This window comes from Triticum aestivum, chromosome 3A (genome assembly GCF_018294505.1).
Source record: "Triticum aestivum cultivar Chinese Spring chromosome 3A, IWGSC CS RefSeq v2.1, whole genome shotgun sequence".
Lineage (NCBI taxonomy): Eukaryota > Viridiplantae > Streptophyta > Magnoliopsida > Poales > Poaceae > Triticum > Triticum aestivum.
The window spans coordinates 711,660,405-711,683,518 of record NC_057800.1 but is presented as its reverse complement, the minus strand read 5'-3'; the positions used below and the strand labels follow the sequence as shown (position 1 = coordinate 711,683,518).

The 23,114-nt window shown below is 47.8% G+C and overlaps 1 protein-coding gene across 12 annotated transcripts; it reads left to right on the top strand.

Annotated features, from left to right (window-relative positions):
• The first annotated feature begins 12,614 nt into the window (after positions 1-12,614).
• Positions 12,615-22,269, top strand: LOC123063405 (uncharacterized). 12 transcript variants are annotated; one of them, XR_006430316.1, is made up of 14 exons: positions 12,615-12,955; positions 13,380-13,506; positions 14,021-14,132; positions 14,243-14,339; positions 14,465-14,524; positions 15,887-16,040; positions 16,229-16,830; positions 16,937-17,092; positions 17,237-17,821; positions 17,908-18,126; positions 20,051-20,169; positions 20,461-21,308; positions 21,433-21,594; positions 21,692-22,269. XR_006430316.1 is itself a non-coding variant. In XM_044487167.1 (6 exons), exons 4-6 carry the CDS (start codon positions 21,201-21,203, stop codon positions 22,103-22,105), a joined length of 684 nt encoding a protein of 227 aa, XP_044343102.1. In that variant the 5' UTR covers positions 17,124-17,821; positions 17,908-18,126; positions 20,051-20,169; positions 20,461-21,200; the 3' UTR covers positions 22,106-22,269. The 12 variants fall into 12 exon arrangements, 7 of the variants coding, with proteins under 7 accessions (XP_044343102.1, XP_044343100.1, XP_044343101.1 ...); XR_006430315.1 differs by having other exon boundaries at positions 12,617-12,955; positions 17,757-17,821; XR_006430317.1 differs by lacking the exon at positions 17,237-17,821 and having other exon boundaries at positions 12,617-12,955.
• Positions 22,270-23,114: the final 845 nt, after the last annotated feature.

The following is a 23,114-nucleotide window of genomic DNA, read 5'->3' as shown; positions in this document are numbered from 1 at the left end:
GGGAGGAGTGGATCTACATACCCTTGTAGATCGCGCGCGGAAGCGTTCAAGAGAACGGGGTTGATGGAGTCGTACTCGTCGTGATCCAAATCACCGATGATCCTAGCGCCGAACGGACGGCACCTCCGCGTTCAACACACGTACGGAGCAGCGACGTCTCCTCCTTGATCCAGCAAGGGGGGAGGAGAGGTTGATGGAGATCGAACAGCACGACGGCGTGGTGGTAGTAGCGGGATTCCAACAGGACTTTGCCAAGCGCTGCGGGAGGAGGGAGATGTGTCATGGGAGGGAGAGGGAGGCGCCAGGGCTCGGGTATGGTTGCCCTCCCTTCCCCCCACTATATATAGGGCCAAGGGAGAGGGGGAGGGCGCAGCCTTGCCCCTTCCTCCAAGGAAGGGTGCGGCCAAGGGGGGGAGGAGTCCATCCTCCCCAAGGCACCTCGGAGGTGCCTTCCCCCTTTAGGACTCTCCCCTCCTCTTGTCCCTTTGGCGCATGGGCCTCTAGGGGCTAGTGCCGTTGGCCCATGTAGGCCAAGGCGCACCCCCTACAGCCCATGTGGCCCCCCGGGGCAGGTGGCCCCACCCGGTGGACCCCCGGGACCCTTCCGGTGGTCCCGGTACAATACCGGTGACCCCGAAACTTGTCCCGATGGCCGAAATAGCACTTCCTATATATAATTCTTTACCTCTGGACCATTCCGGAACTCCTCGTGACGTCCGGGATCTCATCGGGACTCCGAACAACTTCTGGGTTACCGCATACTAATATCTCTATAACCCTAGCGTCACTGAACCTTAAGTGTGTAGACCCTACGGGTTCGGGAGACACGTAGACATGACCGCGACGACTCTCCGGCCAATAACCAACAGCGGGATCTGGATACCCATGTTGGCTCCCACATGCTCCTCGATGATCTCATCGGATGAACCACGATGTCGAGGACTTAATCAATCCCGTATACAATTCCCTTTGTCTAGCGGTACGATACTTGCCCGAGATTCGATCGTCGGTATCCGATACCTTGTTCAATCTCGTTACCGGCAAGTCTCTTTACTCGTTCCGTAACACATCATCCCGCGATCAACTCCTTGATCACATTGTGCACATTATGATGATGTCCTACCGAGTGGGCCCAGAGATACCTCTCCATTTACACGGAGTGACAAATCCCAGTCTCGATTTGTGCCAACCCAACAGACACTTTCGGAGATACCTGTAGTGTATCTTTATAGCCACCCAGTTACGTTGTGACGTTTGGTACACCCAAAGCACTCCTACGGTATCCGGGAGTTGCACAATCTCATGGTATAAGGAAATGATACTTGACATTAGAAAAGCTTTAGCACACGAACTACACGATCTAGTGCTATGCTTAGGATTGGGTCTTGTCCATCACATCATTCTCCTAATGATGTGATCCCGTTATCAACGACATCCAATGTCCATGGTCAGGAAACCGTAACCATCTATTGATCAACGAGCTAGTCAACTAGAGGCTTACTAGGGACATGGTGTTGTCTATGTATCCACACATGTATCTGAGTTTCCTATCAATACAATTCTAGCATGGATAATAAACGGTTATCATGAACAAGGAAATATAATAATAACTAATTTATTATTGCCTCTAGGGCATATTTCCAACAATGAGACCGTTGCAACACATTGATATCATTGAGAGTGCCCGGCAGACCAAAGAAGCAATGCCAAATCCATAAATCCTCGGATGCTACGACCTCTAGCACAAATTGTTGCATCACGAGACTTGCCACAATACATTCCTTGCCATGCCTTTGGGCAATTTTTCCAAGTCCAATGCATACAATCAATGCTACCTAGCATGCCAGGCCAGTCTCCCCTCTCATTAGATGCCATCAATTTCTTTGTTCCATCCTCGTTGGGTGCCCGAAGATAACTACTGGAATCGGGATCTTTGCCGTCAGCCAGCTCTTTGTCGTCGGCTAGCTGACGGCAAAGAAGTTCTTTGCCATCAGCTTAAATATAGCTGACGGCAAAGAATGAGCGGACGGCAAAGAAGGTATTTGCCGTCAGCCTTCTATTTGTCGTATGCTAGCTGACGGCATAGAGTCTTTGCCGTCTGTTAGCAGACGACAAAGATGATGGGTGGTGGACTGTAAGAACAACGTAACGGCCAGTTTCTTTGACGTCAGCCAGCGGGTGGCAAAGAAACTGACCGTTTTAACAGTCGTTTTCCCTTGGCCCCACCTCACCTCACCCTCCCTTCTCTCTCTCTCGGCGTCGTCATCAACGAGGGCGGACGCGCCTCCTCCTTGGCTCCTTCCTGCTTCGTCAAGCCGAAGACGGAGCCGGGGCTCTCCGTCGTGAAGACGGAGCCAGGGCTCGCCGGCGTGAAGGTGGAGCCAGGGCTAGACGACGCGGCGGCCTTGAAGTGGACGCGCGAAGACTGAGCGTGGACGGAGTTGGAGCGCCAGCGCCTCGCCCTAGAGCAGTTCGCCGCTCGGCGCCGTCGCCGCGACGAGGGAGGCGTCGTCGTCCTCGACGACGACGACGACAGTGACGACGACGCGTTGCCACTGGTCCGCCAGGGCGACCCCGGGCAGGGGTCCGGCAGGGGCGGCCGCGTGAAGGAGAAGGACGACGAGGACAACGCGACGGTGGCAACGTCGCCTCTCTCAACACGTTATTTGGCCTGTAGTCACGTTTATTTTTTTAAGTATTTTATCTATGTAAAAAAACTATTTCAGTTCGCGGAAGTAATGCACTGTTTCACCGAATATTTGTCCCATTCGCCGAATTTTAGTCAAATAGATGTTCAAAAAAGTTTAAAACAGGCGTCTGAGGCCGACCCTGGGGGCGTCGGCTGGGAACCCGATCGTCCCCAGGCCAATTTTACCGCCAGTTAGTCCCCAGGCGACTATTTTTCGAGCCGCTTGGGGGGCCAACGGCTGGAGATGCTCTTAGGCACCAAGACTTGTATTTTTCAAAATGATAAAAAAAGTCAGATTTTAATAATTTGGGTCGTCCTTCTAACCGTTGATTCTAGACGTGAATCTTTTTTTCTAGGAGGAGTATCATCTATACATTCATAAAAGCAGGAACATCTCTCTAGAACAGCCCGGAGAGACAACACACAAGAAAATCTATGAAAAACGCATAAAAATAAAAGGTTGAAAATTGATCTTTTGGGTTCCTGCATCCACCACCGTCATGGCCAAAGAATCCAGTCGCCGTCGTCGCCAGAGCGTTCGCCGCAGGGAAGAAACTTGCCAACATCCAAGATAGTGCCATAGCAACCAAGTTGTGTTATGAGCCTATGAACAGGTGCGGTCACAAGTGACATCGCACATGTCGATGTGGGTCGTCGGTCCAAGTAATACTACACACATCTTGGATCGCAGTCTTGAAGTTCTCGAATGGCAGAGCCGCCTCTGAACAAGCGCCGTCACAAGTAACATCGCACATGTCGATGTGGGTCGTCGGCCCAAGTAATACTCCACACATCTTGAATCGCGGTCTTAAAGTTCTCGAATGGCAGAGCCGCCAAAAAACTTAAGAACCAGCAACCATCTTCCACGCCAAATCTCCTTGTGGACCATCCCTTGGACAAGACAGGCATTGGAGCGTCAGCCAACTCCAAGACACATACTTTCGGCTCTGCGACGGCGCTGGAGACGCAGCCGGCGCGACGCGGACGGAGCCGAAGAAACAAGAACCAAAGCAAGAACTCCACCGCCGTCTTGGAGAACTTGTTCAAACACAAATCTGTGGCTCCTCAACACCGTTGAAGAATGCCGTCGAGGCAGTGGCCCGGAAAACTTTATTCGCGATGGCGGCGTCTGCATTGAACGAGCGCCGTCATCCGACATACCTATCCTAAACCTATTTACAGACCGGACGGAACGAGTGCCAAATCGCCTCTCCTGGGCGGTTGAGAATGAAGCGGTAGGCAGTTTGTTTCCTAAAGTTTTTCTAGACAGAAATCTTATAGTAACCAAGTCAACCTATTTTCTCGTTTGGTAAAACTAGGCTTCGTCCCAAACATTACCTTATCCTATCCTCTTCTCCATTTGTCTCCACCGCTCGAACAGAGCACACTGCATTCTCTCCACCGCTCACTCGGACCTCGGAGATGGCCTTGCGCTGACGATGAGGCTTGTCCCCGACCAGATCCCGACATTGTCGCGACGAGGGGTCGAGGACGACAAGGATGAGGGATGCACAGAGATGTTGCTCAAGAGGGAGCGAGATTGATGGCGATGTTTGCGAGGCCTTGGGTGCGGTGGAGGCGATGGTGACCTGGGGAGGTGGAGGCGCCATCATCCTACATGGGAGGCGGGCGCGTGGTGGCGCGGGATGCCCTGGCCGCCATATCTACTAGGGTCGATGGAGAAGATCCCCCGTTGACACGCAGAAGCAGGAGGGGAAGAGCTTCATCAGGAACTAACGGTAGCAGCATGTCAGGTTCTCCCCGTGGATGCACACCCCCTACAATTTTTTATGGACTTTGCACTTTAGTAATCTAAACGCTCTTATATTAGTTTACGGAGGGAGTAGAGCAAACCTTTTTGTGATGTGATGCTTAATCGGACCAAACTTATATCTGAATTTTTATATATCACACTGCAAACTATGCGATGTGATGCTAATTTGACCCAAATTTGTTGCATTGTACACATAGTTATGGCAAACTATGTGATGTGATGCTAATTTGACCAGATTCCGTATGTGCAAAGAAATTCATGGACACGCTTGCATGGTATTTTTTAGGTTTCGTGGACACGCATGCATGGTTCACCGTATCATAGTGCCAACTGAAACGGAAGGACTTCTTAGTCTGAATCTCCTAGCAGTTTTAATGGTGCGATATGGTGGCAAAAGGACAGCAAATGAAAATGCGAATGGAGGGCGGGCAAACATGCCCACGGTTCACAAACACAGCAAATGCTCACAGCTTGCATTGGCAATTATCGACCGAAACAAACACTGGAATATGTGACATGGAACGCTACAACACAGGCCAAATGGCAAATGGTCACTTGCATTTGCCTGTCTATGGAATGGACTGTTTAGCTGTTATTGTTTCCTTGTGATGACTGTTGATGTTAAGCTGGGTAGAATGGTGGTAACAAGGCACTTGTTTCATAGACCGGGGAAAGTTTTTCTTTTTTTTTACCGAGAATCGCAACAAGAAAATGACCCCGGTCAATTCACGGCAGGCAGTCCAAACGAGCAGCACACGCCACCCATGACCCCTGCATCAGCCCATCATTCATGTTTACTCAAACATGTGCAGATTCTTCTCCAATTTAATATTCATTTATATTAAGGGTGTGTTCGGAATCCACCAACTTCTTCGAAGTATAGAATCTATGCTTGTGCACTGTTGCAGTGGTGAGAAACAGATTCACCACGATCACGAGCATCAAAATTCAGGAATCACCACTGACAGAAAAGCATCATCAAAATCAAATGGGGAGCGAATATATCAGCAGATCAAACCGGATAAATAGCAGTGGTGAGAAGTATCTACAAGCAGGAGATAGTAATCATCATCATCGTCATCGACAGTAGCAGGCAGATCAGGCCAAGCGGACACGGACAACCAACAAATCGCTAGTGGTAAGTGGTAACAGCAGCGGCGCTCTAAACGGATCTACGCGGCGGTACTATGTAGATGTAGAGGAGTAGCCATCGACGGGCGGACGGTCGGGGAAGACGGAGGCGGCCGCTTCAGTGGCGGACGGCGGCGAAGAGGAAGGCGGCGCCGGAGGCGACGAGCGCGGCGGCGAGGGACGGCGCCGCTGCGCCGGCGGCCGACACGGGGCTCGGCGCCGGGGCCTCCTGCGCGGCGACGACGGAGAAGGCGGCGACCGACAGGACGGCGAGGACGGCCACGGCCCTGGACGCGACGGTGGAGGCGGCCATCGCTTCGGTCGGTCGGTGGTGCGATCTGCGGCGGCGGCGGCGAGGGGTTGAGTAGAATAGGAGTGGAGAAGATCTCTGTTGGTGCTGGTGGCGGTGGTGGGGAAAGGTGGAGGGGGTATTTATTTCGCGGAGCTGCGGGTGCGCGACAGCTGGCCGGCCTATGGGCGGTTGACACGTCTCGGCGATCTCTCTAGAAGCGTCTGCACAGCGAGGGCCAGCCGTTCCGCCTTTTCTTTTGCTTGCGTTGCTTCGGCGCGAAGGCAGCCTGCCAGTTGCGCGCGCACTGCCACTGCCACTGCCCGTCGAGTCGAGTCGGCCACGCCATGGCCAAAAACATGGCCGCCACGTTTCGTCTTTTTCTTCCTCTTGGCAGACGGACACATGGCCTGTTGCTGGCTGCTGCACGGAAATACGTACAAACACGGCCAGACTTTCACGCCGGCCGGTCACCAACTAAGGCCAACTCCACCGTGTGACCCTAAACGGACGTCCGGTTTGGCCGGATTTTATCCTTTGAAGCGTCGATGGGTTCGCCAATGTCTGCGTTTGTCCGATGGGTCGTGGGTGCGCTCAACGTGTGGGTGCGCCCAACGCGCGGCCGCACCCCAAAACCTGTCTGGGGTGGACGTGAATAAAAAAAATTTAAAAACTTAATTGAAATGACTAAAAAAATAAATAAATGCAGTTAAAAAAACATAAAACATATATAGGGGTTACGGCCACAAAACGGCCCAGTTCAGTCCACTTAAACGGCACGGTTCATAATTAACATAAAACCAAAAAAAAAAACGCCTCCTGCGCGCTCCTGCCGCGCCCGTCGATGCCGTGACCGTCGCCGTCTTCACTGGCCGCCGGTGTCGTCGTCATCGCTGACGAGGTCGATGTATTCCGGCGGCGTCCACAGGTGGGCCGGCGGTCCGTGGTGCACGGGGGCGGCGGGCTGCAAGGTGGCCGGTGGTGCCTGCACCACTTCCTCCCGAGGCGAGGCCTCCCGCTCCGGCGACCGCGGCGTCGTGGGGCACCAGTTCACGGCCCTCAGGGCGGCCACCATCTGCTCAGCGGAGCACGACCAGCTCCGCCCCTGGCCCATCAGGTCAGGGTGCAACGCGGCCACCGGCGGCTCCTCGGGGATGGCGATGTCGCCGGCCGCGGAGAGGGCCATCGTCGTCTCAAGGTCCGCCCATTGGCGATCGTCGTGCGTGTGCATGAAGTCCTTCAGCACACGCGCCATGAGCCGGGCCTCCTCCTTCGCCGTCATGCGAGGAGGTGGGGGTGGCGATGGAGATGGCGACGGCGACGGCGTGGGCGTCAGGCCGCGGACCCGCGTACGCCGCGCGCCTGGGGAGCCGCTCGGGGCTCACATGGCCGCCGCGGCCCCGTCGACGTGCCGGCGAAGAACGACACCCGCCGCACGTCGTGCTCATCGCGGAACCACGTGTCCCACAATGTCGAGTCAGGGGCGTATCTCTCGTCGTGGTAGAGGTCGTCCCGGAGAAGGCGGCGGCGGCGCTCGATCTCCTGGCGGCGCGCACGGCCGCCCTGCGGGACGGACGGGATCAGCACGTGGTCGGCCGACAGATGCCAGTTATTAGGAAGGTGGACGTCGCTCCAGGGCAGCGGCGTCCTCGTCTCCCAATAACGGCGGCAGACGCCCGCCTCGATGTAGTGCCGATCACGCGAGCCGGCGGCCGTGGGCGCGATGGAGAAGGCGGGCGACACGGGCGGCCGACGTGGTGGCGATGGCGACGTGGGCTCCTCTTTCTTCACCGAGTCGCGGCGGCGTCCCGACGAGGAACCAGCCTCGCGGTCGTGCTTGCCTTTGCGGCCGTAGTTCCAGAGGCCCATGATGTGGGCGGCCGGCCGGCGAGTTATTGGCTAGGGTTTGGATTCGGCGCTGTCGGGTTTCGAGGAGGCCACGGGGTGGCGTGGGGCAGTGTGGACGATGACCCGTCCACACTTTCCACTTAAAGAAGAACGATGACCGTTCGACGTGCGGATGACAGGTGGGGCCGTCCGCTCGTGCGCATTGATGTGGGCGGGTGGGAGGTAGGAGGCCACCTACCACGCGGTCCTGACGCGAATGAGACGCGCGTCCGTTTGGTGTCTGTCGCGACTCAAATCCGGCGCAAGTTTGGGTTTGAAATGGGTTGGCCCGGACACAAAACGGACAAGATGAGTTCGGACCGTCGCACGCTGGGCCGTCTCCTTTGTCCGTTTTATCCAAACGGACGGGGCCGGACATGATAGGATCGCGCGATGAAGTTGGCCTAATGCATGCGCCGGTTGACATGTTCCTTCGATTGTGCTCGGTATATGCTGGATGCCGCGCTGCCGTTGGAGGGTGTCGCGTCGCGTACGTCGTACGGGATACTAAAAACAATTCGATGCTTCGCTTGCGCATTGTATTCCTACCTACCTTTGATCACTCCACGACGGCTTGTGGCCAAGCCATGCACAGCTGTTGTGTTATGCCTCCGTGCCAAAGCGAAAGCGATATCTTTGTACTACGTGGTTGTGGTTAGGGGAGGGGAAAAGAGAAAGCGAATGAAAGCTGGGAGATGCCGACGTTTACCTTAAACCCGAACCTCGTTCCGGCCAAGCCACAACGCGCCACGCCACAAATCTGTACGTGTGCGGCTCGAATTTCAAATGCACCGGCAAAAGTGACAGCGGAGAACTTAACAATGGCATTGCCAGTAGGTAGGAAATTGCTCTCCATAACCTCAAAAAGATTGGCCCAAGGGCATCTCCAACTCCAATTCAACTTTCACGCTTTGTTGGTCGTCGGTACGATCTTGCGGCAACGGTGGTCTAGGACTCTCGCGCGCCCTTGAGGTGATTTTTTTCCATGACTTGCATTTTCGGACTAGATGGCATCATGTCGTTTGGCCAAGAGCGATATTGATCACATACTCCTCAACTCTGATTTCGCAAGAACAGTTTGGAATGTCATCTTGCAATCATGGGGGGAATGTGGAGTGGATGCCGACGAGCAACGATATGTGACCGCCATGGTGCACGGAGTCGAGGGCTTTGCCTACACGACTTAGGAAGGACTACCACACCCTAACGACCCTCATTGCTTGCCAGTTTTGGAAGCACGGGAACGACATTGTTTTCAATAAAGCTTGCCCTTCCATCGAGGTTGTGATCGCTTGGGTTCAACAGGAGGGGAAGAGCTAGCAGTCAGCTGGTTTGTTCAGCAGAGAGGTAGGAGGTAGGCTTGCAAGCTTGTATAGGCGGGGTGTTAGCGAGTAGTTGATTTACCTTTGGGTTGTTTCCCCGCGTTGTAGAACCGTGGATGGGTCTCTTCACCCCCTTCACCTATCAATATATGATACATGTGTGTGAGTATTCTAAAAAAACTCCAATTTGGACTGGACAAATTGACCACATATATATTCGCGGATAGCACCAATTCGGCTCTCATTTCTTAACATCTACAGCCGTCTCCCTCATATCCATACTCCCAAATTCATACAATCTCATGCAACGTAGATAAATCTAACACAGACTAGTAAATCATACTCCCTCCATTCCCTTATACAAGGCCACTATGTAAAATACATTTTGCATCTATACAAGACCACTAACACTAATCAAGGCAAAAATTAATGATGTTTCCTCGTACTACCAACTTATTTAATACTTGCATGCATGTAGTCATAATGACACTGTGCTACTTTCTTCTCATTCCTTCTTTACATGCATGTGGACGTATTAATGATCCCGGTTAACGAGAAAAAAAGTTGGCTTGCAAAGCAGTCACTAAGTTTTACCTTGGTACCTGTAATTTGCGTTTGTGACCTTGTATAAGGGAATGGAGGGAGTACAACTGGACGTAGCATAGCAATCAATGCCCCCCTCCTTGCCGTCTCCGACCAACGGTAGTGGGCGTCGAAGTCGGCGTACGCGTCAGCATATGGAGGGTCGTCATCGTCGCCAGAGGTGCCAGAGGATTCATGTGAGGAGGGAAGTCTGGTCAAACCTCGGGCAGCGCAGACCTGCTCCTTGGTGAGGCAGTTTCCACCACTGTCTCCTTGGCTAGCAACTCGGACTCCTCGAGGCCGAGCTGCAATGCTTTTCGCATTTTTGCATCGGCGGCGGTAGGTGCCTGTCTCGGCGGTGGTCAATGATCGACATAGCACGCGACAGACGAGCTTGCCCTCATCGTTGGAATCAGTGGACAGGGCCAACCAACGCTGATCTGCAAAGCCGCAGACGGGGCAGCTGGATCCAGCCCGGGACGCCTGCCTTGCACGGCAAGTTGCCCAGGCTCCAACTCTAGGAGCCAACTCCACGCAATTAGAGGTGCTAGGTCCAGCACCAAGCACTGCCCGGGAGGAGCAGGGGGGCGGAGGTGTTGGCTTGAATCTGCACGAACCCTACCGGGCCACCAGGACGGGCGCGGACCGCGGCGAGCCGACGCGGTTGGGAGCAGAGATGGAGGAGCCATGTAGGGTAATCATGGAGGGTGTGGAGCTCAAGTTTCCGCCCCTATCCATCGATGACCAACCGAGGGCCACACCTACACGGATGCCCAGCTCCTCGTCCGACTCTGTCGCGAAGGTGTCCCAATCCAAAGGTCAACTTCAGAGGAATCATTGCTGCCGGATCCGGCCATGGTCTTGGTGGACGGCAGGAAGGGAGAGAACAGGGAGTGGAGCCGTCGAGCGAGATTGCAGCTAGGGTTGGGCCTGAGGTGAAGTTTTTGTGGGATCGGGATGAGCTAGTGCAGGTTGATTCGACCTTGCGGCCACATCAGAGCGCGTCCGGACCGGCCCCACAAATGGACTGAATATAATGTGTATCAGACAGCCCGGAAAATGGGCTGGCTGTAGAGGGTCTGATCTTTTTTTGGACTGTGTCCGGGCTGTTCTCACTGGCGGAGCTTCGGCAAGGCCAAGTTGGCCATGGCCCGCCCAGGTCTGGAGTAAAAAAAATTATACGAAGCCTCAGCCCATGGCGATGGACAACCATACAGAGAAACAACATGCATCACGACATTAGCCTCGAACTGTCGCTTGTGTTCCTCGAAGAAAACACACAGCTGAGTGGAGGTGCTCGGGAGCAGCAGCCGGTAATGGACACATACACATAATATGGTTCAGAATAAAAAATTGCACTCTTTGGCCCGCCCAACCATTTGATTGAAGCTCCGCCACTAGCTGTTCTCCTCGACCTATAGGGGAAAGTGAGTCCAGTCGAAGACTTTGTAATTCTCTCTTGATATACCTTAGACTCTTTCTGCAGGGGTGGTTGCAAACTCTGATGTCACTAAACAGCTGTCAACTGTTTCAAGTTACAATTCTGCTGCTACAAATTATTTTTTTACTAGCTACATACCTCATTAGTCGCCATCAGAAGAGATTGCCGCGCACGTTACGTTCTTCACATATTTATAATCTTTCTCAGGAATTTTGTGTCCTTTAACTGCTATGGACCTAACATAATTCTTTTGTTAATTGATAATACATAAGTGTTGCCGCTCGCTGTCCAGCCAACAAATCTGACTTGTTCAAACATTTCAGCATCTCTGTCGCATTATGCTTCACATGATTAGTGTCGACAATAGTAACCAGCTGCCACATCCGCAAAGCAAATGGAGGCTTCTGCAGGATCCTTCTGTATACAATAAAATTATGAGCCAAAGAAAATTGGTCCTTCAACTACTTCACTACTAGTTTTTTTTTTGGAAAATGATGATAACCCCCAGCCTCTGCATCAGAATGATATATGAAGCCATTACTTCACTACTAGTTGCCGCTAGAAAGCTAATCCATGCATGATTAGCATACACTGCTAACATTTTGAGTATTCACAACTCAACAATGTATTTTATTAATGCGGCTAGTGCAGTACAAGGACAGATAATTGGGATTAACTTCAGCCAGCCAAGTATACAAGAATTATGAACACTGGTTTTCTTTTTTTGGGGGGTTTCTCCTTTTCAATTTTGTTTTATTTCTCTTTTGCTTTTTCATTTTGTATTTACGTTTTAGTATCTTTTATTTTCTTCTTCATTTCCTTTTTTCTTCTTTTCTTTTCCTTTTCTCGTTTTCGTGAATATTTTTAAAAATCATGAACATTTTTTGTTCAGTGAATTCAAAAAATGTTCAGGAAATTCAGATTTGTTCATCGTATTCAAAATTCTTCACCATAATGTTCATCAAACTCAAAATATGTTCGTCCATTTTTCAAAATTCATCCGGGTTAAAAAATGTTGAACTCAGAATTGTTTATTCAAGTAAAAAAATCTAAAATGTTGAACATAATTTTAAAAAGTGTTTACCAAATTAAGAAAATGGTCATCCATTTTTTTAAAAGTTCATCCGATTTTTCGAAAAAAATGTTCTTTTAATTGAAAATTTGTTCATCTGATAAAAAATGTTCATCAATATGAAATTCACGAACTTTGTTTGGAATCACGAACATTTTTCAAATTTGTGAACATTATTCGGATCGGCAACATTTTTGAATTCTGGAACTTTTTCGAAATCCAGAATTATTTAAGAAAGAAAAAACAAAAAACGAAAACTAAGCGAAACAAGAAGATCTGTGGCTGCTACTCTCGTGACTGATTGATTGGGCTTGGGCTTAATTGGGCTGCTATGGAAGCCCAGTCCGGTGGACCGACCGATCCCCGCATCGCCCGCGGTGTCTGGATCGACCCTCGTCTCTATCTCATCACCGGCTTCGTCTTTCTATCTGGCAGCGAGCGAATGGATAGCCCGCCGCCGCCGCCGCAGCCGCCGCCCACATCCCCCGCCCCGGCCCTGACCATCTCCTGTACGCCTTATGCGCCGTCCGCGTCTCAGCCTCACGCCCGCCCAGTTCGCCGGCGGCCCCTCTCCCTCGCTGCACGCGAGCAGGCTGCCGACCCCGGATCCAGTGTCGTCCGGGTTTCCTCATCGACGGTGAGATCGGCTTGGTCTTCCTCGCGGTGGAGGCGTGGCGGCAGCAACGCCGGCCACGCCTTGGGTCGTGAGAGGCTCGATATCAATCTCACCAAATACTGGTGCTTTGGATCAATGACTAATCTCCCGAGGTACTTAATACTACTCACATCAGGAGGCACATTTAGAATTTGAAGTGCAGTTGTTGGCTTATTCCCTGTTTTTTTCTTGCCGCTTGAGCAAATCAAGAGATGTCTACAGTCTACACACATACAGTACTCCCTCCATTCCAAAATGAGTGCAGTGGCTTTAGTTCAAAACGGAGGGAGTACAATTTTTTTAGTACAAATTTGCATCTCATAGTTAGTCCATCTCTTACACCCGTGCTTCCGTTACACAGAGAAACACTTTTATCAAGTCACCCGCCATTTTAATTAGCATATGTATGTATTGTTGACGTATAATGTGCTGCCTAGTCTCTTCCATCAGATCGGTCTTTTGGTTGCATTGGCTAGAGCATGCACTTCTACATATATAACTGTGGATACCTGATGCTCTAAATGCCCATTTGGCCAGGTTGATTTGCAAGGCTTGTGTGGACTGAACCTGTTCCTCTAAACCAAGGGGTCCTTCTGGCCCTTTTCCTGCAACTGGCATGCGACATAGCAAATGAGACATCTTTGCAGCTTCAATGGATACAAAGGTTTCACACATAGTATTTGGTTAATATCTCCATCGTTGTATGTTCAATTGACTGGTGCTCATTGATTCTGCTGTCCTTTTAAATAGATTGGATCATTTATCATTTTTGGAAATTATAGTAGTTGTATATCCAACATCTATCTGATAAGATACGCATGAACAATTGAGTAATTTCATGTAATTTGGTGTGCTACTTATTTGTATATGCTGTTTCCGGCTGATGCTTTAGCTGTTCGTAATTTTTCTACTAATTTCTTGATAATTCCCTCGCTTTAGTTGATTGTATTTTTTATACAATTTCTTTATAATTCCGACAATTGAAAGTTGGTCATTGCCAGGTTCATTACAGTTTTAGAAAAATAATGTTATGACTGGATGCTACTAGCTTCAACCATTTTACTTAAATTGATCTTCTAGATGAACTTCTGCAGAACCATGTCTGTTTGTAGCCAAGATGGTCCAATACTCTATGCTTATCATAGTTGCTTCCTAACGCATTTCCCTTCCATTTACAGGCATACCAATTCCAGAAGATGTGCACAAGGAAGTTAATGTAACAAGCATCTTGAAACTAACTTGTGGTGGCACTTGCTACAAAGGTATCAAACATATCCCGTCAAAAAAAAGGTATCAAACATATTTTCTTTGGGTCAGATTACTGTTTCCAGACTTGTTCATGGTTATATATTATTTATTATTCATGTATTTAAATTCCTTGAATTTTTTATTTTGTGCAGCAGTGTATACAAGAAAGGAAGATGTTTGATCATATTATCTGCTACAGATCTGCATCTGTAGATTAAGTCAATGTTCTGGAGCACTTGATTATGTGAGGTTGGTAACTCCCTCAATGTGTTCAATCTTTACAAAATTATGAATGTGTTCAATCTGCACAAAATTATGGTCTGTAATGATTTGAGCATGTCCTTGACTTTTTGAGACATTGACCTTAATTGAAGGTACCGTGGTCTTTTCGGGGTCTTTGAATCTTGGAGAAATGCCATGTTGACCATTGCGAGGTGCTGCCTATTTTTATTATTTGGTGATTACAATTACTAAATGTATCATACTTGTTGTAAGATGAACTTCTGGAGAATATATGTCACATATATGAATTATGAAGTGTGTTTTGACAGATATATTGAGGAAATAATGATTCCTAATTTGTTCTCAGATAATCTATATCAGTTTGGACCTAATCATACCATTGGTTTGTAAGACAAGAAATCTGTGACCAATCCAACCACTACAACAAACAAAATTTCTTATCAGCAGGGTTGCTCCTGGACCAATTAATTACCATTTAGAGTGTGCGCGTGCTTAAAATTCGTGTATCAAAGAGTTTGTTCTCAGATATTGCAGAATAGTTCTTATGTGCAGATTGTTTTGATATGTGCCTTCAGCTCTGTGCCTTCGTAAAAGTAGGCCAAAATCATATTTCTAACACTTCTTAAGGGATGCTATTTTAGTTCATTTTCCATACCCTTATGGAGAATTTTCAATTATGCATTAAATGGTACTGCATAACTTGGTTTATGTATATGAAACACTTTTGTATGTGCTATATACACACTTTCTCTCATGGTTCAATATGTGAATATTGCTTCAATAACTTGGTGTCATGCGGAAGGAGGTCCAACTTAGGTGAAGTCTTGTCAAGGGAAAATAATGAATAAGCCGAGCATCAAATCATACAAATCAAAACCAAGCTCCAACCAACTATTTGATTAGTGATATATGTTTGCCACAAATTTAACATATTTTGTGACTATTTTTAGAAATTCCGACCATTCTATTGCCAAAATTGACGGGCGCGCAAAGCGCGCCATCCACGATCTAGTTCTTCATATACTAACCTTCTCCTAAATGATAGATGAGGCATTTGACTTATCTCCGTTATTTTCCTTTCTGCAAATTAGACCAATAGTCTCTTTTAGTCAACTTAAGGGTATGTTGAATATGACAGTTAATGAAGATGGTCATTCTTGCTGTTGAAAGTACACAATCTGACTCATTTTAAAGTTGTACCTTATCTTTATGACAAGACTAAGCTGCTACTTTAGCAAGTGTTTTACTTCAACACAGATTGCTGTAAGAAAGAAAGCATTTTTTTTGCAATAAAGCAAGCATTGAACGCACTGAAGTGTCCACAGCAGAAGAGCTTGAATTTTTTGCTGACATAAATTTAAGTAACCTTCTCCATGCATATGCTGTTTCTTTCAACCATTTGTATCTAAATATCAATACTCATTTTGAACTATATGCTCAGGCCTACCTTTTTGTTTGATGTTATTGGTGTGGTCTGTGTATAATTGTTAACTTGATTGCGATTTTAGTGATAGCTCGTCACACATTACAGAAATCTATTTTCCATTCTGTAGCTCTATGCTCATCTGCGCCCAGGTGCAGCTATAGCATGGTGAAGTAACACTACATGTAGAGAATAAAGAAAGGAAGAATGATGGTAAGAACCACTGAGATACCGAGTCCGGCCAGCCAGAAGAGTGTCAGGAGAGTGTTTCTTCATTGGAAGAGGTGACAAAAATTGTCCTTTAGAGTATATTAGTTGTTTAGCCATCACTGAGATAGACTAACACATAAATTTTGTTTTGTTTTGTACTGCACCCTTATAATTTGGCTTTGCTGAATACACTATATTTACTTCATTTCTCTTTTGAGTTAGCAATAATGATCAGTTAACAATGTTTTAGCTGATGATTCAGGACAATATCGGCCGGTTCATTGAGCAGAGTGTTGGGAAGCTCACGAAAACACCCTTTCCAAACAGAATTTCTTTTTCATCATTGTGAAGGTTGATTTTACCTATTTCACTTAGATGGTGACCTCCCTGCACTCCCATTTTTTGCTTAGGATTCTCTTTTAAATGGTGAGCGCTCAGATTCTGAACATTGGCTCGTTAGTACTGTTTTATTATTTTAAGAAATTTAAGAAAATATGACCAATGTGATTTTGTTCTCTAAAGACTGGAATTGAATAGTAGGTCCTTTTGGTACTGTCCTATTACGATGTGTGGCTAAGAAATGCATCAGTTCGACTAGGCATTATCATGTATTGTACCGTAGTATCATTTTTGCATAGACTAAATACCTACTTTTGCTGAAGGTTACTTTTCTTTATAAAATTTGGTTCAGGATGCCGTTTTGCCTGTTGTAGTACTTTCAGCATAGATGCAGTAGTGCTCTGCTCCCCCAAAGATCTGTAGCTCGTGGATGCGGTGGATGTGGCACATGGAGCAGATGAAATGGGAATAAGAGGATCCCCTGCACGTGCACAAATTCTTGCTACCTGATGGCTGACGGCGAGGGTGAGCACCGAGTTGCAAACTCGTCTCCCTTCCCTGCAAACTACAGTTCCTGTCAATTAACCAAATCACCATCTTATTTTTTTCCTACTTTTCTCTTATTTCTTAGATACCTCTGACCTGTCTCGAGAAGGTTCGAGCCGCAGGACGATGTGTACAGCGCACCACCAATTCCTCCAACAGCACAGCTGTTGTACCGGTAGCAGCGACAACAACTCTCCACACAAGCGTCGCTAGCTGCTCCCGTCGATGCACCTGATGCCGTGTATGCCTCTTCATCCCTTTAGTCTGCTTGGTTATTCGGTTAGTTGGATACAATATAATATCATCTATTAATCCTTTTGGTTAATTACAATCTCCTGCAGTCACCTGATAGGATTCCATGATTGATTGTTTTGTCATGAAATAGGTTCTGCCGGAGCCAAGGTCCAGCGCATTTTAGTTTTGTGGGATAGACATGTTAGTTCAAATGCCCAACGGGTTTGATGCTGAATTGTTCGTATAATCTTGCACCTATTTTTGTAGTCAAATAATGATTTTTAGATGCATTAGTTAAGAACACTGATTTTTTTGGAAAGCTTTATCATGACATCGATCTTAAGGCCTCCTTTGGTTTGGAGGATTTTTGTAGGAATTTCATAGGATAGGATTTTTGTAGGAAAAATTCCTTTAGAGCCCTTTGGTTTGTAGGAATGGAATCATATTCCTATGGAGGAATTCTTCCTATCCTTCACAATTCATAGGAAAATAAACATTAGCCTAGACTCAATGCAAAAAATCCTATGAAGTGAATCAAAGGACATCTTCTTTCCTATTCCTACTCATAGGATTTGAGATACATGTCATCCCATTTCCTATGACTTTTCTATTCCTATGATTTCCCAACCCTATGAACCAAATGAGACTAGTTTTGCTTTACTGCCATGCAGAGGTTGGATGGAGCGTCAAGGTGCTTGATTCTTTTGGTCTTATAGTGACTGCCGAGATATTCGTGGTGCTTGATTCTTCCTATGCGTTTGTTTTCTTTTTCATGATTTCCAGTATATTTGTTGTAAAACTGAACCTAATTAACGTGTGTAGTGTAATGATGAAGCACGTGGGGGTGTAGATGAGGATGAAATGAGCCAGGGAGAAATATTGCTGGTAAAAAAAAGCCTCCCAGGCTGTCCTCGCCAAAATTTACTCCTCCGTCATCCGATTTGGTTAAACATTCCTTTATTGACCCCTGGCTGCGTCAACTGGTGGACGCCGCCGGCTGCCCAATGACCATCAACACATATGAGCTTGCTTTAACCGGAGGTGAGGCCTTGCTTCTTCCGCAGTTTTCTTGTCTTCTTTTGTGTGGATTTGCAGCTAGCAAAATAGGAAGTTCATGGTGGGTCGGTTTTCTTCTCTTCTTTATTGGCCCCTGTTTATTTAATTTATTTAGGTGTATGGACAGGGCCCAAAGTATTTCTAGGCAGGGACGGAGCCAGTATTCTGACATAGGGGTGTGTAAACTTATAAGAAGATGATGGAGAGACACAGTGGCCTAGTTTTTTTTAGTGGGACAATAGCCTATTTTGATGAACCATATGTCCATCCTAATAATCAAGCAAAGAAAATTGGCGCAATTTCAATCAGGAGTTTTCATAAAGCAAATTCTGAAAGCAATTCGGATGTAACTAAATTGTTCAACTAGAGGAACGGATAACCAATGCAAAATCATGTCTCACGGTTAATATATTTATTTGTAGTTTATTTATAGAGATGAAATCTTGTACTCCTACTTGGGTTCTACCTACTTGTAAAGGCACAAGTTAATCTAATCTCAAAACGTCAGCCATCGACAAAGTAATTGAGAAGAAGAGAAAGTAATCTAACCATTTTTCCATGCCTAATTGCCCCTCATGTTGTGCATGGTCTTGATTTCCTTCCCCTTGAGCAATTCTGGACTGGACTAAAGATTGGAAGCTCCATGTGGGTGGATCATGAACTACTCTAGACGGTTCCCCTCCTAGCAGCAGAGGCCTTCACGTTGTGCGTAGCAGCCACCAACGTAGCCACGATCTGATCTGACCTAGGTATGCGTGCGTTCCCCATTGCCTTGTACAATAGCTTACTTTTTTCTGTGACGTATATGGGCTGGGCCTTCACGTTGCTTTACAGAGAGAGGGACAGGAAAATCTAGTCGCTACTAGTAGACTGCCCGTGCGAATTGCCACGGGCCAACAAATGAATTTGTAACAATACTCATTTTACTCCCATGAACAAGCACATTGCACGCAATGTTCAACCACAACACAAATGCAAATATCTTCCTCTCTATTCCGACAAACAAATCGTATCGTCAAGGGCGGAGCTATCGATGTGGCTCTAGAGTCACCGCAGCACCCGGGCGCGGCGGTCTCCCCAAATCCCTTTCTATCTCTCTTCGCCCCTTTATTAAAAAAAGGATCCTCTTTCTCTCTCTCTCTTCCGGTGTAAATTCAATCCCCATTATGAGTATCTAGATAGTACTCCCTCCCTCCGTCCTATAATGTAAGACGTTTTTTGACACTAGTGTCAAAAAACGTCTTACATTATAGGACGGAGGGAGTACATCTCTTTTGGGGGGAACGGAGGTAACAGAAACTAGCAAATCTGGCTGCCCTCCCAAGCCACAGCCAAGGCCGCCGGCCGCCGCGTCGCTCGTCGCCCCTTGCTCAGCCGGTCAGCCCAGCGCGGCAACGCCGACTCGCCGTCCGTCCGCTCGCGAGCCGCCCAGTTGAGTAGAGTTCGATTGTCTTTACTATTTACTTTTACCTTTTTATTATTCCCTTCAGCGATCCATCTTTTAACTGGGCTGTTGGGCCTAGGGGACAATACCAGTCAGGCAGGTCGGCGGACCCTTCTTAATTTCCGCCGTCGCCGCGCCAGATCTCTCTCACCGCGACCTCCTTCCTCAAGCCTAACCGTCTCTCTCTCCTCGAGCCTCCATCCATGTCGCCCCCTCGTCGTCGTCGGCACCTATGTTTTTTCCCATCTCGATCCGTGGCGATCCTCCACGCGGTGAACAGGACACGGCATCGGCATCGGCACCGGCATCGCTGGTGTTGGCTGCGGAAACGTCATACGGCTGCTGCATGTAAACAATTTTTCAGATTATTGACTCTTTATAGCCGGACCGACTATTTTACCTTATCTTCTCCGAGTTGCTTGAGTAAAATTGTGACATATTATTACCTTCTCTGCTGCATTGCAGATACTAGTGGATCAAAGGCTTCGTCGGCTCAAATAAACCATCATCAAGGTGGTACTGATATTCCTCAAGTTGCTGCTGAGAATATGAAACAACAAACTCTTTTTGACAAACTACCGGATGTATGTTTTGCTTACTTTGCTGTCAACAAAGTATTCAGATACAATTGATTCTTTATCATAACTGCTGGCACAAGAATACGTATTATTATTACATTCGGGCATACAACTTTGACGACAGGAAGAAGAACAAACCGACTGTTTGCCCGTGCTCCTCCAACGATATTTACATTTACTTGGCTCTATTGATGCATTGTCATCTTCATTCATTACTTTACTGGTCTTTGATTATATTTATTATTGCAGTCAGCTAATAGATACTTACAGTATAACTGATGAACCTTGTTTTTGCAGGACATCTTACATCGTATACATTCTCTCTTACCAATACAAGATGCTGCTTGTGCTGCCTGTGTGTCTCATGCATTTCTGCGTTCATGGAGATGCTATTCCAAACTCATACTCAACACTGTGCGCTTGGGTTGAATCACATAGAATTTGAGGAAAGAAAAATCTATCTCATTGACAAAGTTGACAAAATTCTTAAAAACCATCATGACAAAGGGGTGAAGGTGGAGACACTTAGCCTTATTCTTACCCCTTGCACCAATATCAAAGCCTCCTACCTGGACAGGTGGCTCCGAAGAACCGTTAAGTCTGGGTTTAAAAATCTTTACTTGGAGATGCCTTTATCCATGAAGAAAATTTACAAATTCCCGTGTTCAGTTTTGTCTGATGAGGGAGCTGCAAGTTCAATTCAGTTTCTTAACATCGGCTCTTGCACTTTTCATCCCACATCAACACTTGGCTCCTTGCAAGGTTGAAAACTGTAAGATTGTCTTTTGTCCACACTACCGAGGAAGGATTGGAGCACTTGTTTTCAAAATCTTCTACCTAAGAGGAGCTCAGAATATTCGCATGCCATGGGATAATTTGCTTGAAAGTACCTTGTACGATGCGACATCTCAAGATACTTGATGTTCAACTTTGCAGCATGCTGCGGGTTGTAGAGATTGATGCTCCAAACCTCTGCTATTTTAACTATGACAGCGCTTTGCCAGAATTCTACGTGAGAAATTGTTCTCAACTTAAGCATGTACAGTTATCATCTGCACGCTCGTCTGGTGTTCTTTTTTATGCTCGCACTATTCTTCCGTCCATCGCACGGAATGTTGAGTCTTATTTTGGTTGGTCGTAGCGAGGTATGTGCATTTACCATCTTATAATGATCAAATTATTGGGACAATTCAAGTATATAGGGAACAGTGTATAGGAGTAGTTTGATGCAGGAACATGTGATTAATCTTGTAATTTATCGTTTTTCAGAATGCCAACACTCCGTTGCTACAATCCAAGCTACCCCACCTCAAGAACTTGGAAATTAGACTCAGAGCAGTCCACCCCAAAGGCTCCCCTCCAAGCTATGACTTCTTTTCTTTGGTTTCTTTTCTTGATGCTTCTCCTGCCTTGGAGTCTTTCACCCTACACGTAAGTCACTATCCATATCTCTCAGATGTATCTATGGTATTACCGTATTACACTTCGACATTGACATTTGATGTTAATCCTACATATATATATGCAGGTAAATGAGTATGTCATGAAACACTATCCTGTTGTTGGAGATAATTACGAATGCCCGAAGCAGAAGCTGGACTTGTCGCATAACCGCCTCAGACACATGACGATCACGGGATTCTGTTCAGCCAAGAGCCTGGTTGAGCTCACGGTTCACATCCTTGAGAGCACACACTCGCTTGAGCGCTTGACGCTGGACACAACCTATGACTACAATAGGTGTATTCAAGGGCCTGGTACCATTGGCAAATGCACTACCTCAAGTAGGATTGCCAAATGCTGGCCGATGAGCAAGAGAGGTGTTGACGAAGCTCATAGAGCTGTGAAGACTGTTGGTAGATACATAGCTGGGAGAGTTCCATTGGCTGTTCAATTTGAGCTCATGGGGCCCTGTAGTCGATGCCATACCGGCAGCCGGTAGATCTATGTCAGGGTGGTTTATCTTGTCTAAGAGCATCTCTAATAGATGGTCCAAAATTTGGCGGTCCAAAACCGGAGATGTAAAATTTGGACCGCCAAAAAATGCGTTTTGGAGCTCTGAAAAAAGCTCAACTCCAACAAATGGTCCAAATTGATGGTTCAAAAGAGCAGCTCCAATAGATGGTGATGGTCCAAAAGAGCAGCTCCAATAGATGGTTCAAAATGAAGACGTAAATTTCTTAAAACGACAAACTACTAGTTCATTCAACATAGTTCAAACATCAAATTCAACATAGTTTCATACATGAATTTCAACTACTACTTATTCAAACTACTACTCATCGTCGAAGCTGCGGAACTGCGCCCAGAACTCCTTCTCCGGGTTGTCGCACCCCCCCTCCTCCTCCTTCGAGAAGTCTGCCCAGTCCTCCTCGGAAGAGGACTCGATGGGGATCACCGTCGAGGGACCGGTCTCGTCCTCCTTCTGCTCCGCCTCACGCTTCCAGTAGTACTCCAGCTCAGCCTGGACGTACTCCTGATGCTCCGGAGCAAACCTCGCCATCGCCTCCTCGTCGGTCTCGCCGGCACCGACGACAACTGACGGCTTCTTCGTCGTCTTCTTCTTCGTCGGGATCTCCTTCATCTTGATGCCCTGTGGCACAAGCATCTCCGCTTCCGCCCGACTCTCGATCTCTAGGAAGTTGAGGTGCTCCCAAGGCCTCTCGGCACGCCACACCGCCACGTTGTAGGCACGTGCGGCCTCGTGGACGGAGGGGTACGTGCCGATCCACCAACGCCTCCCGGCGTCGGAGAACTCCACTCCGAAGTTACCGGAGGGCTTCTGCCTCACGCCGAAGAAGCCCGACTTGCCCTTCGGCGCCTTCTTCGGCGCCATCGGAGAGCGGTGGAGCGGCGACGGCGTGTGGCAGGGGCGGTGGCGGACGGAGCCGGGCGGGGCGGCGACGGCGTACGAGGCGGTGGCGGACGGAGCCGGGGCGGGTCGGAGCTCC

Bases quoted from the DNA above. Each gene is read 5' to 3' on its own strand.
- LOC123063405 (XM_044487167.1), top strand. From the start codon at position 21,201: ATGTACAGTTATCATCTGCACGCTCGTCTGGTGTTCTTTTTTATGCTC. The intron at 21,309-21,432 runs GTATGTGCATTT...ATCGTTTTTCAG, and splicing joins TTTTGGTTGGTCGTAGCGAG to AATGCCAACACTCCGTTGCT. The intron at 21,595-21,691 runs GTAAGTCACTAT...ATATATATGCAG, and splicing joins TGGAGTCTTTCACCCTACAC to GTAAATGAGTATGTCATGAA.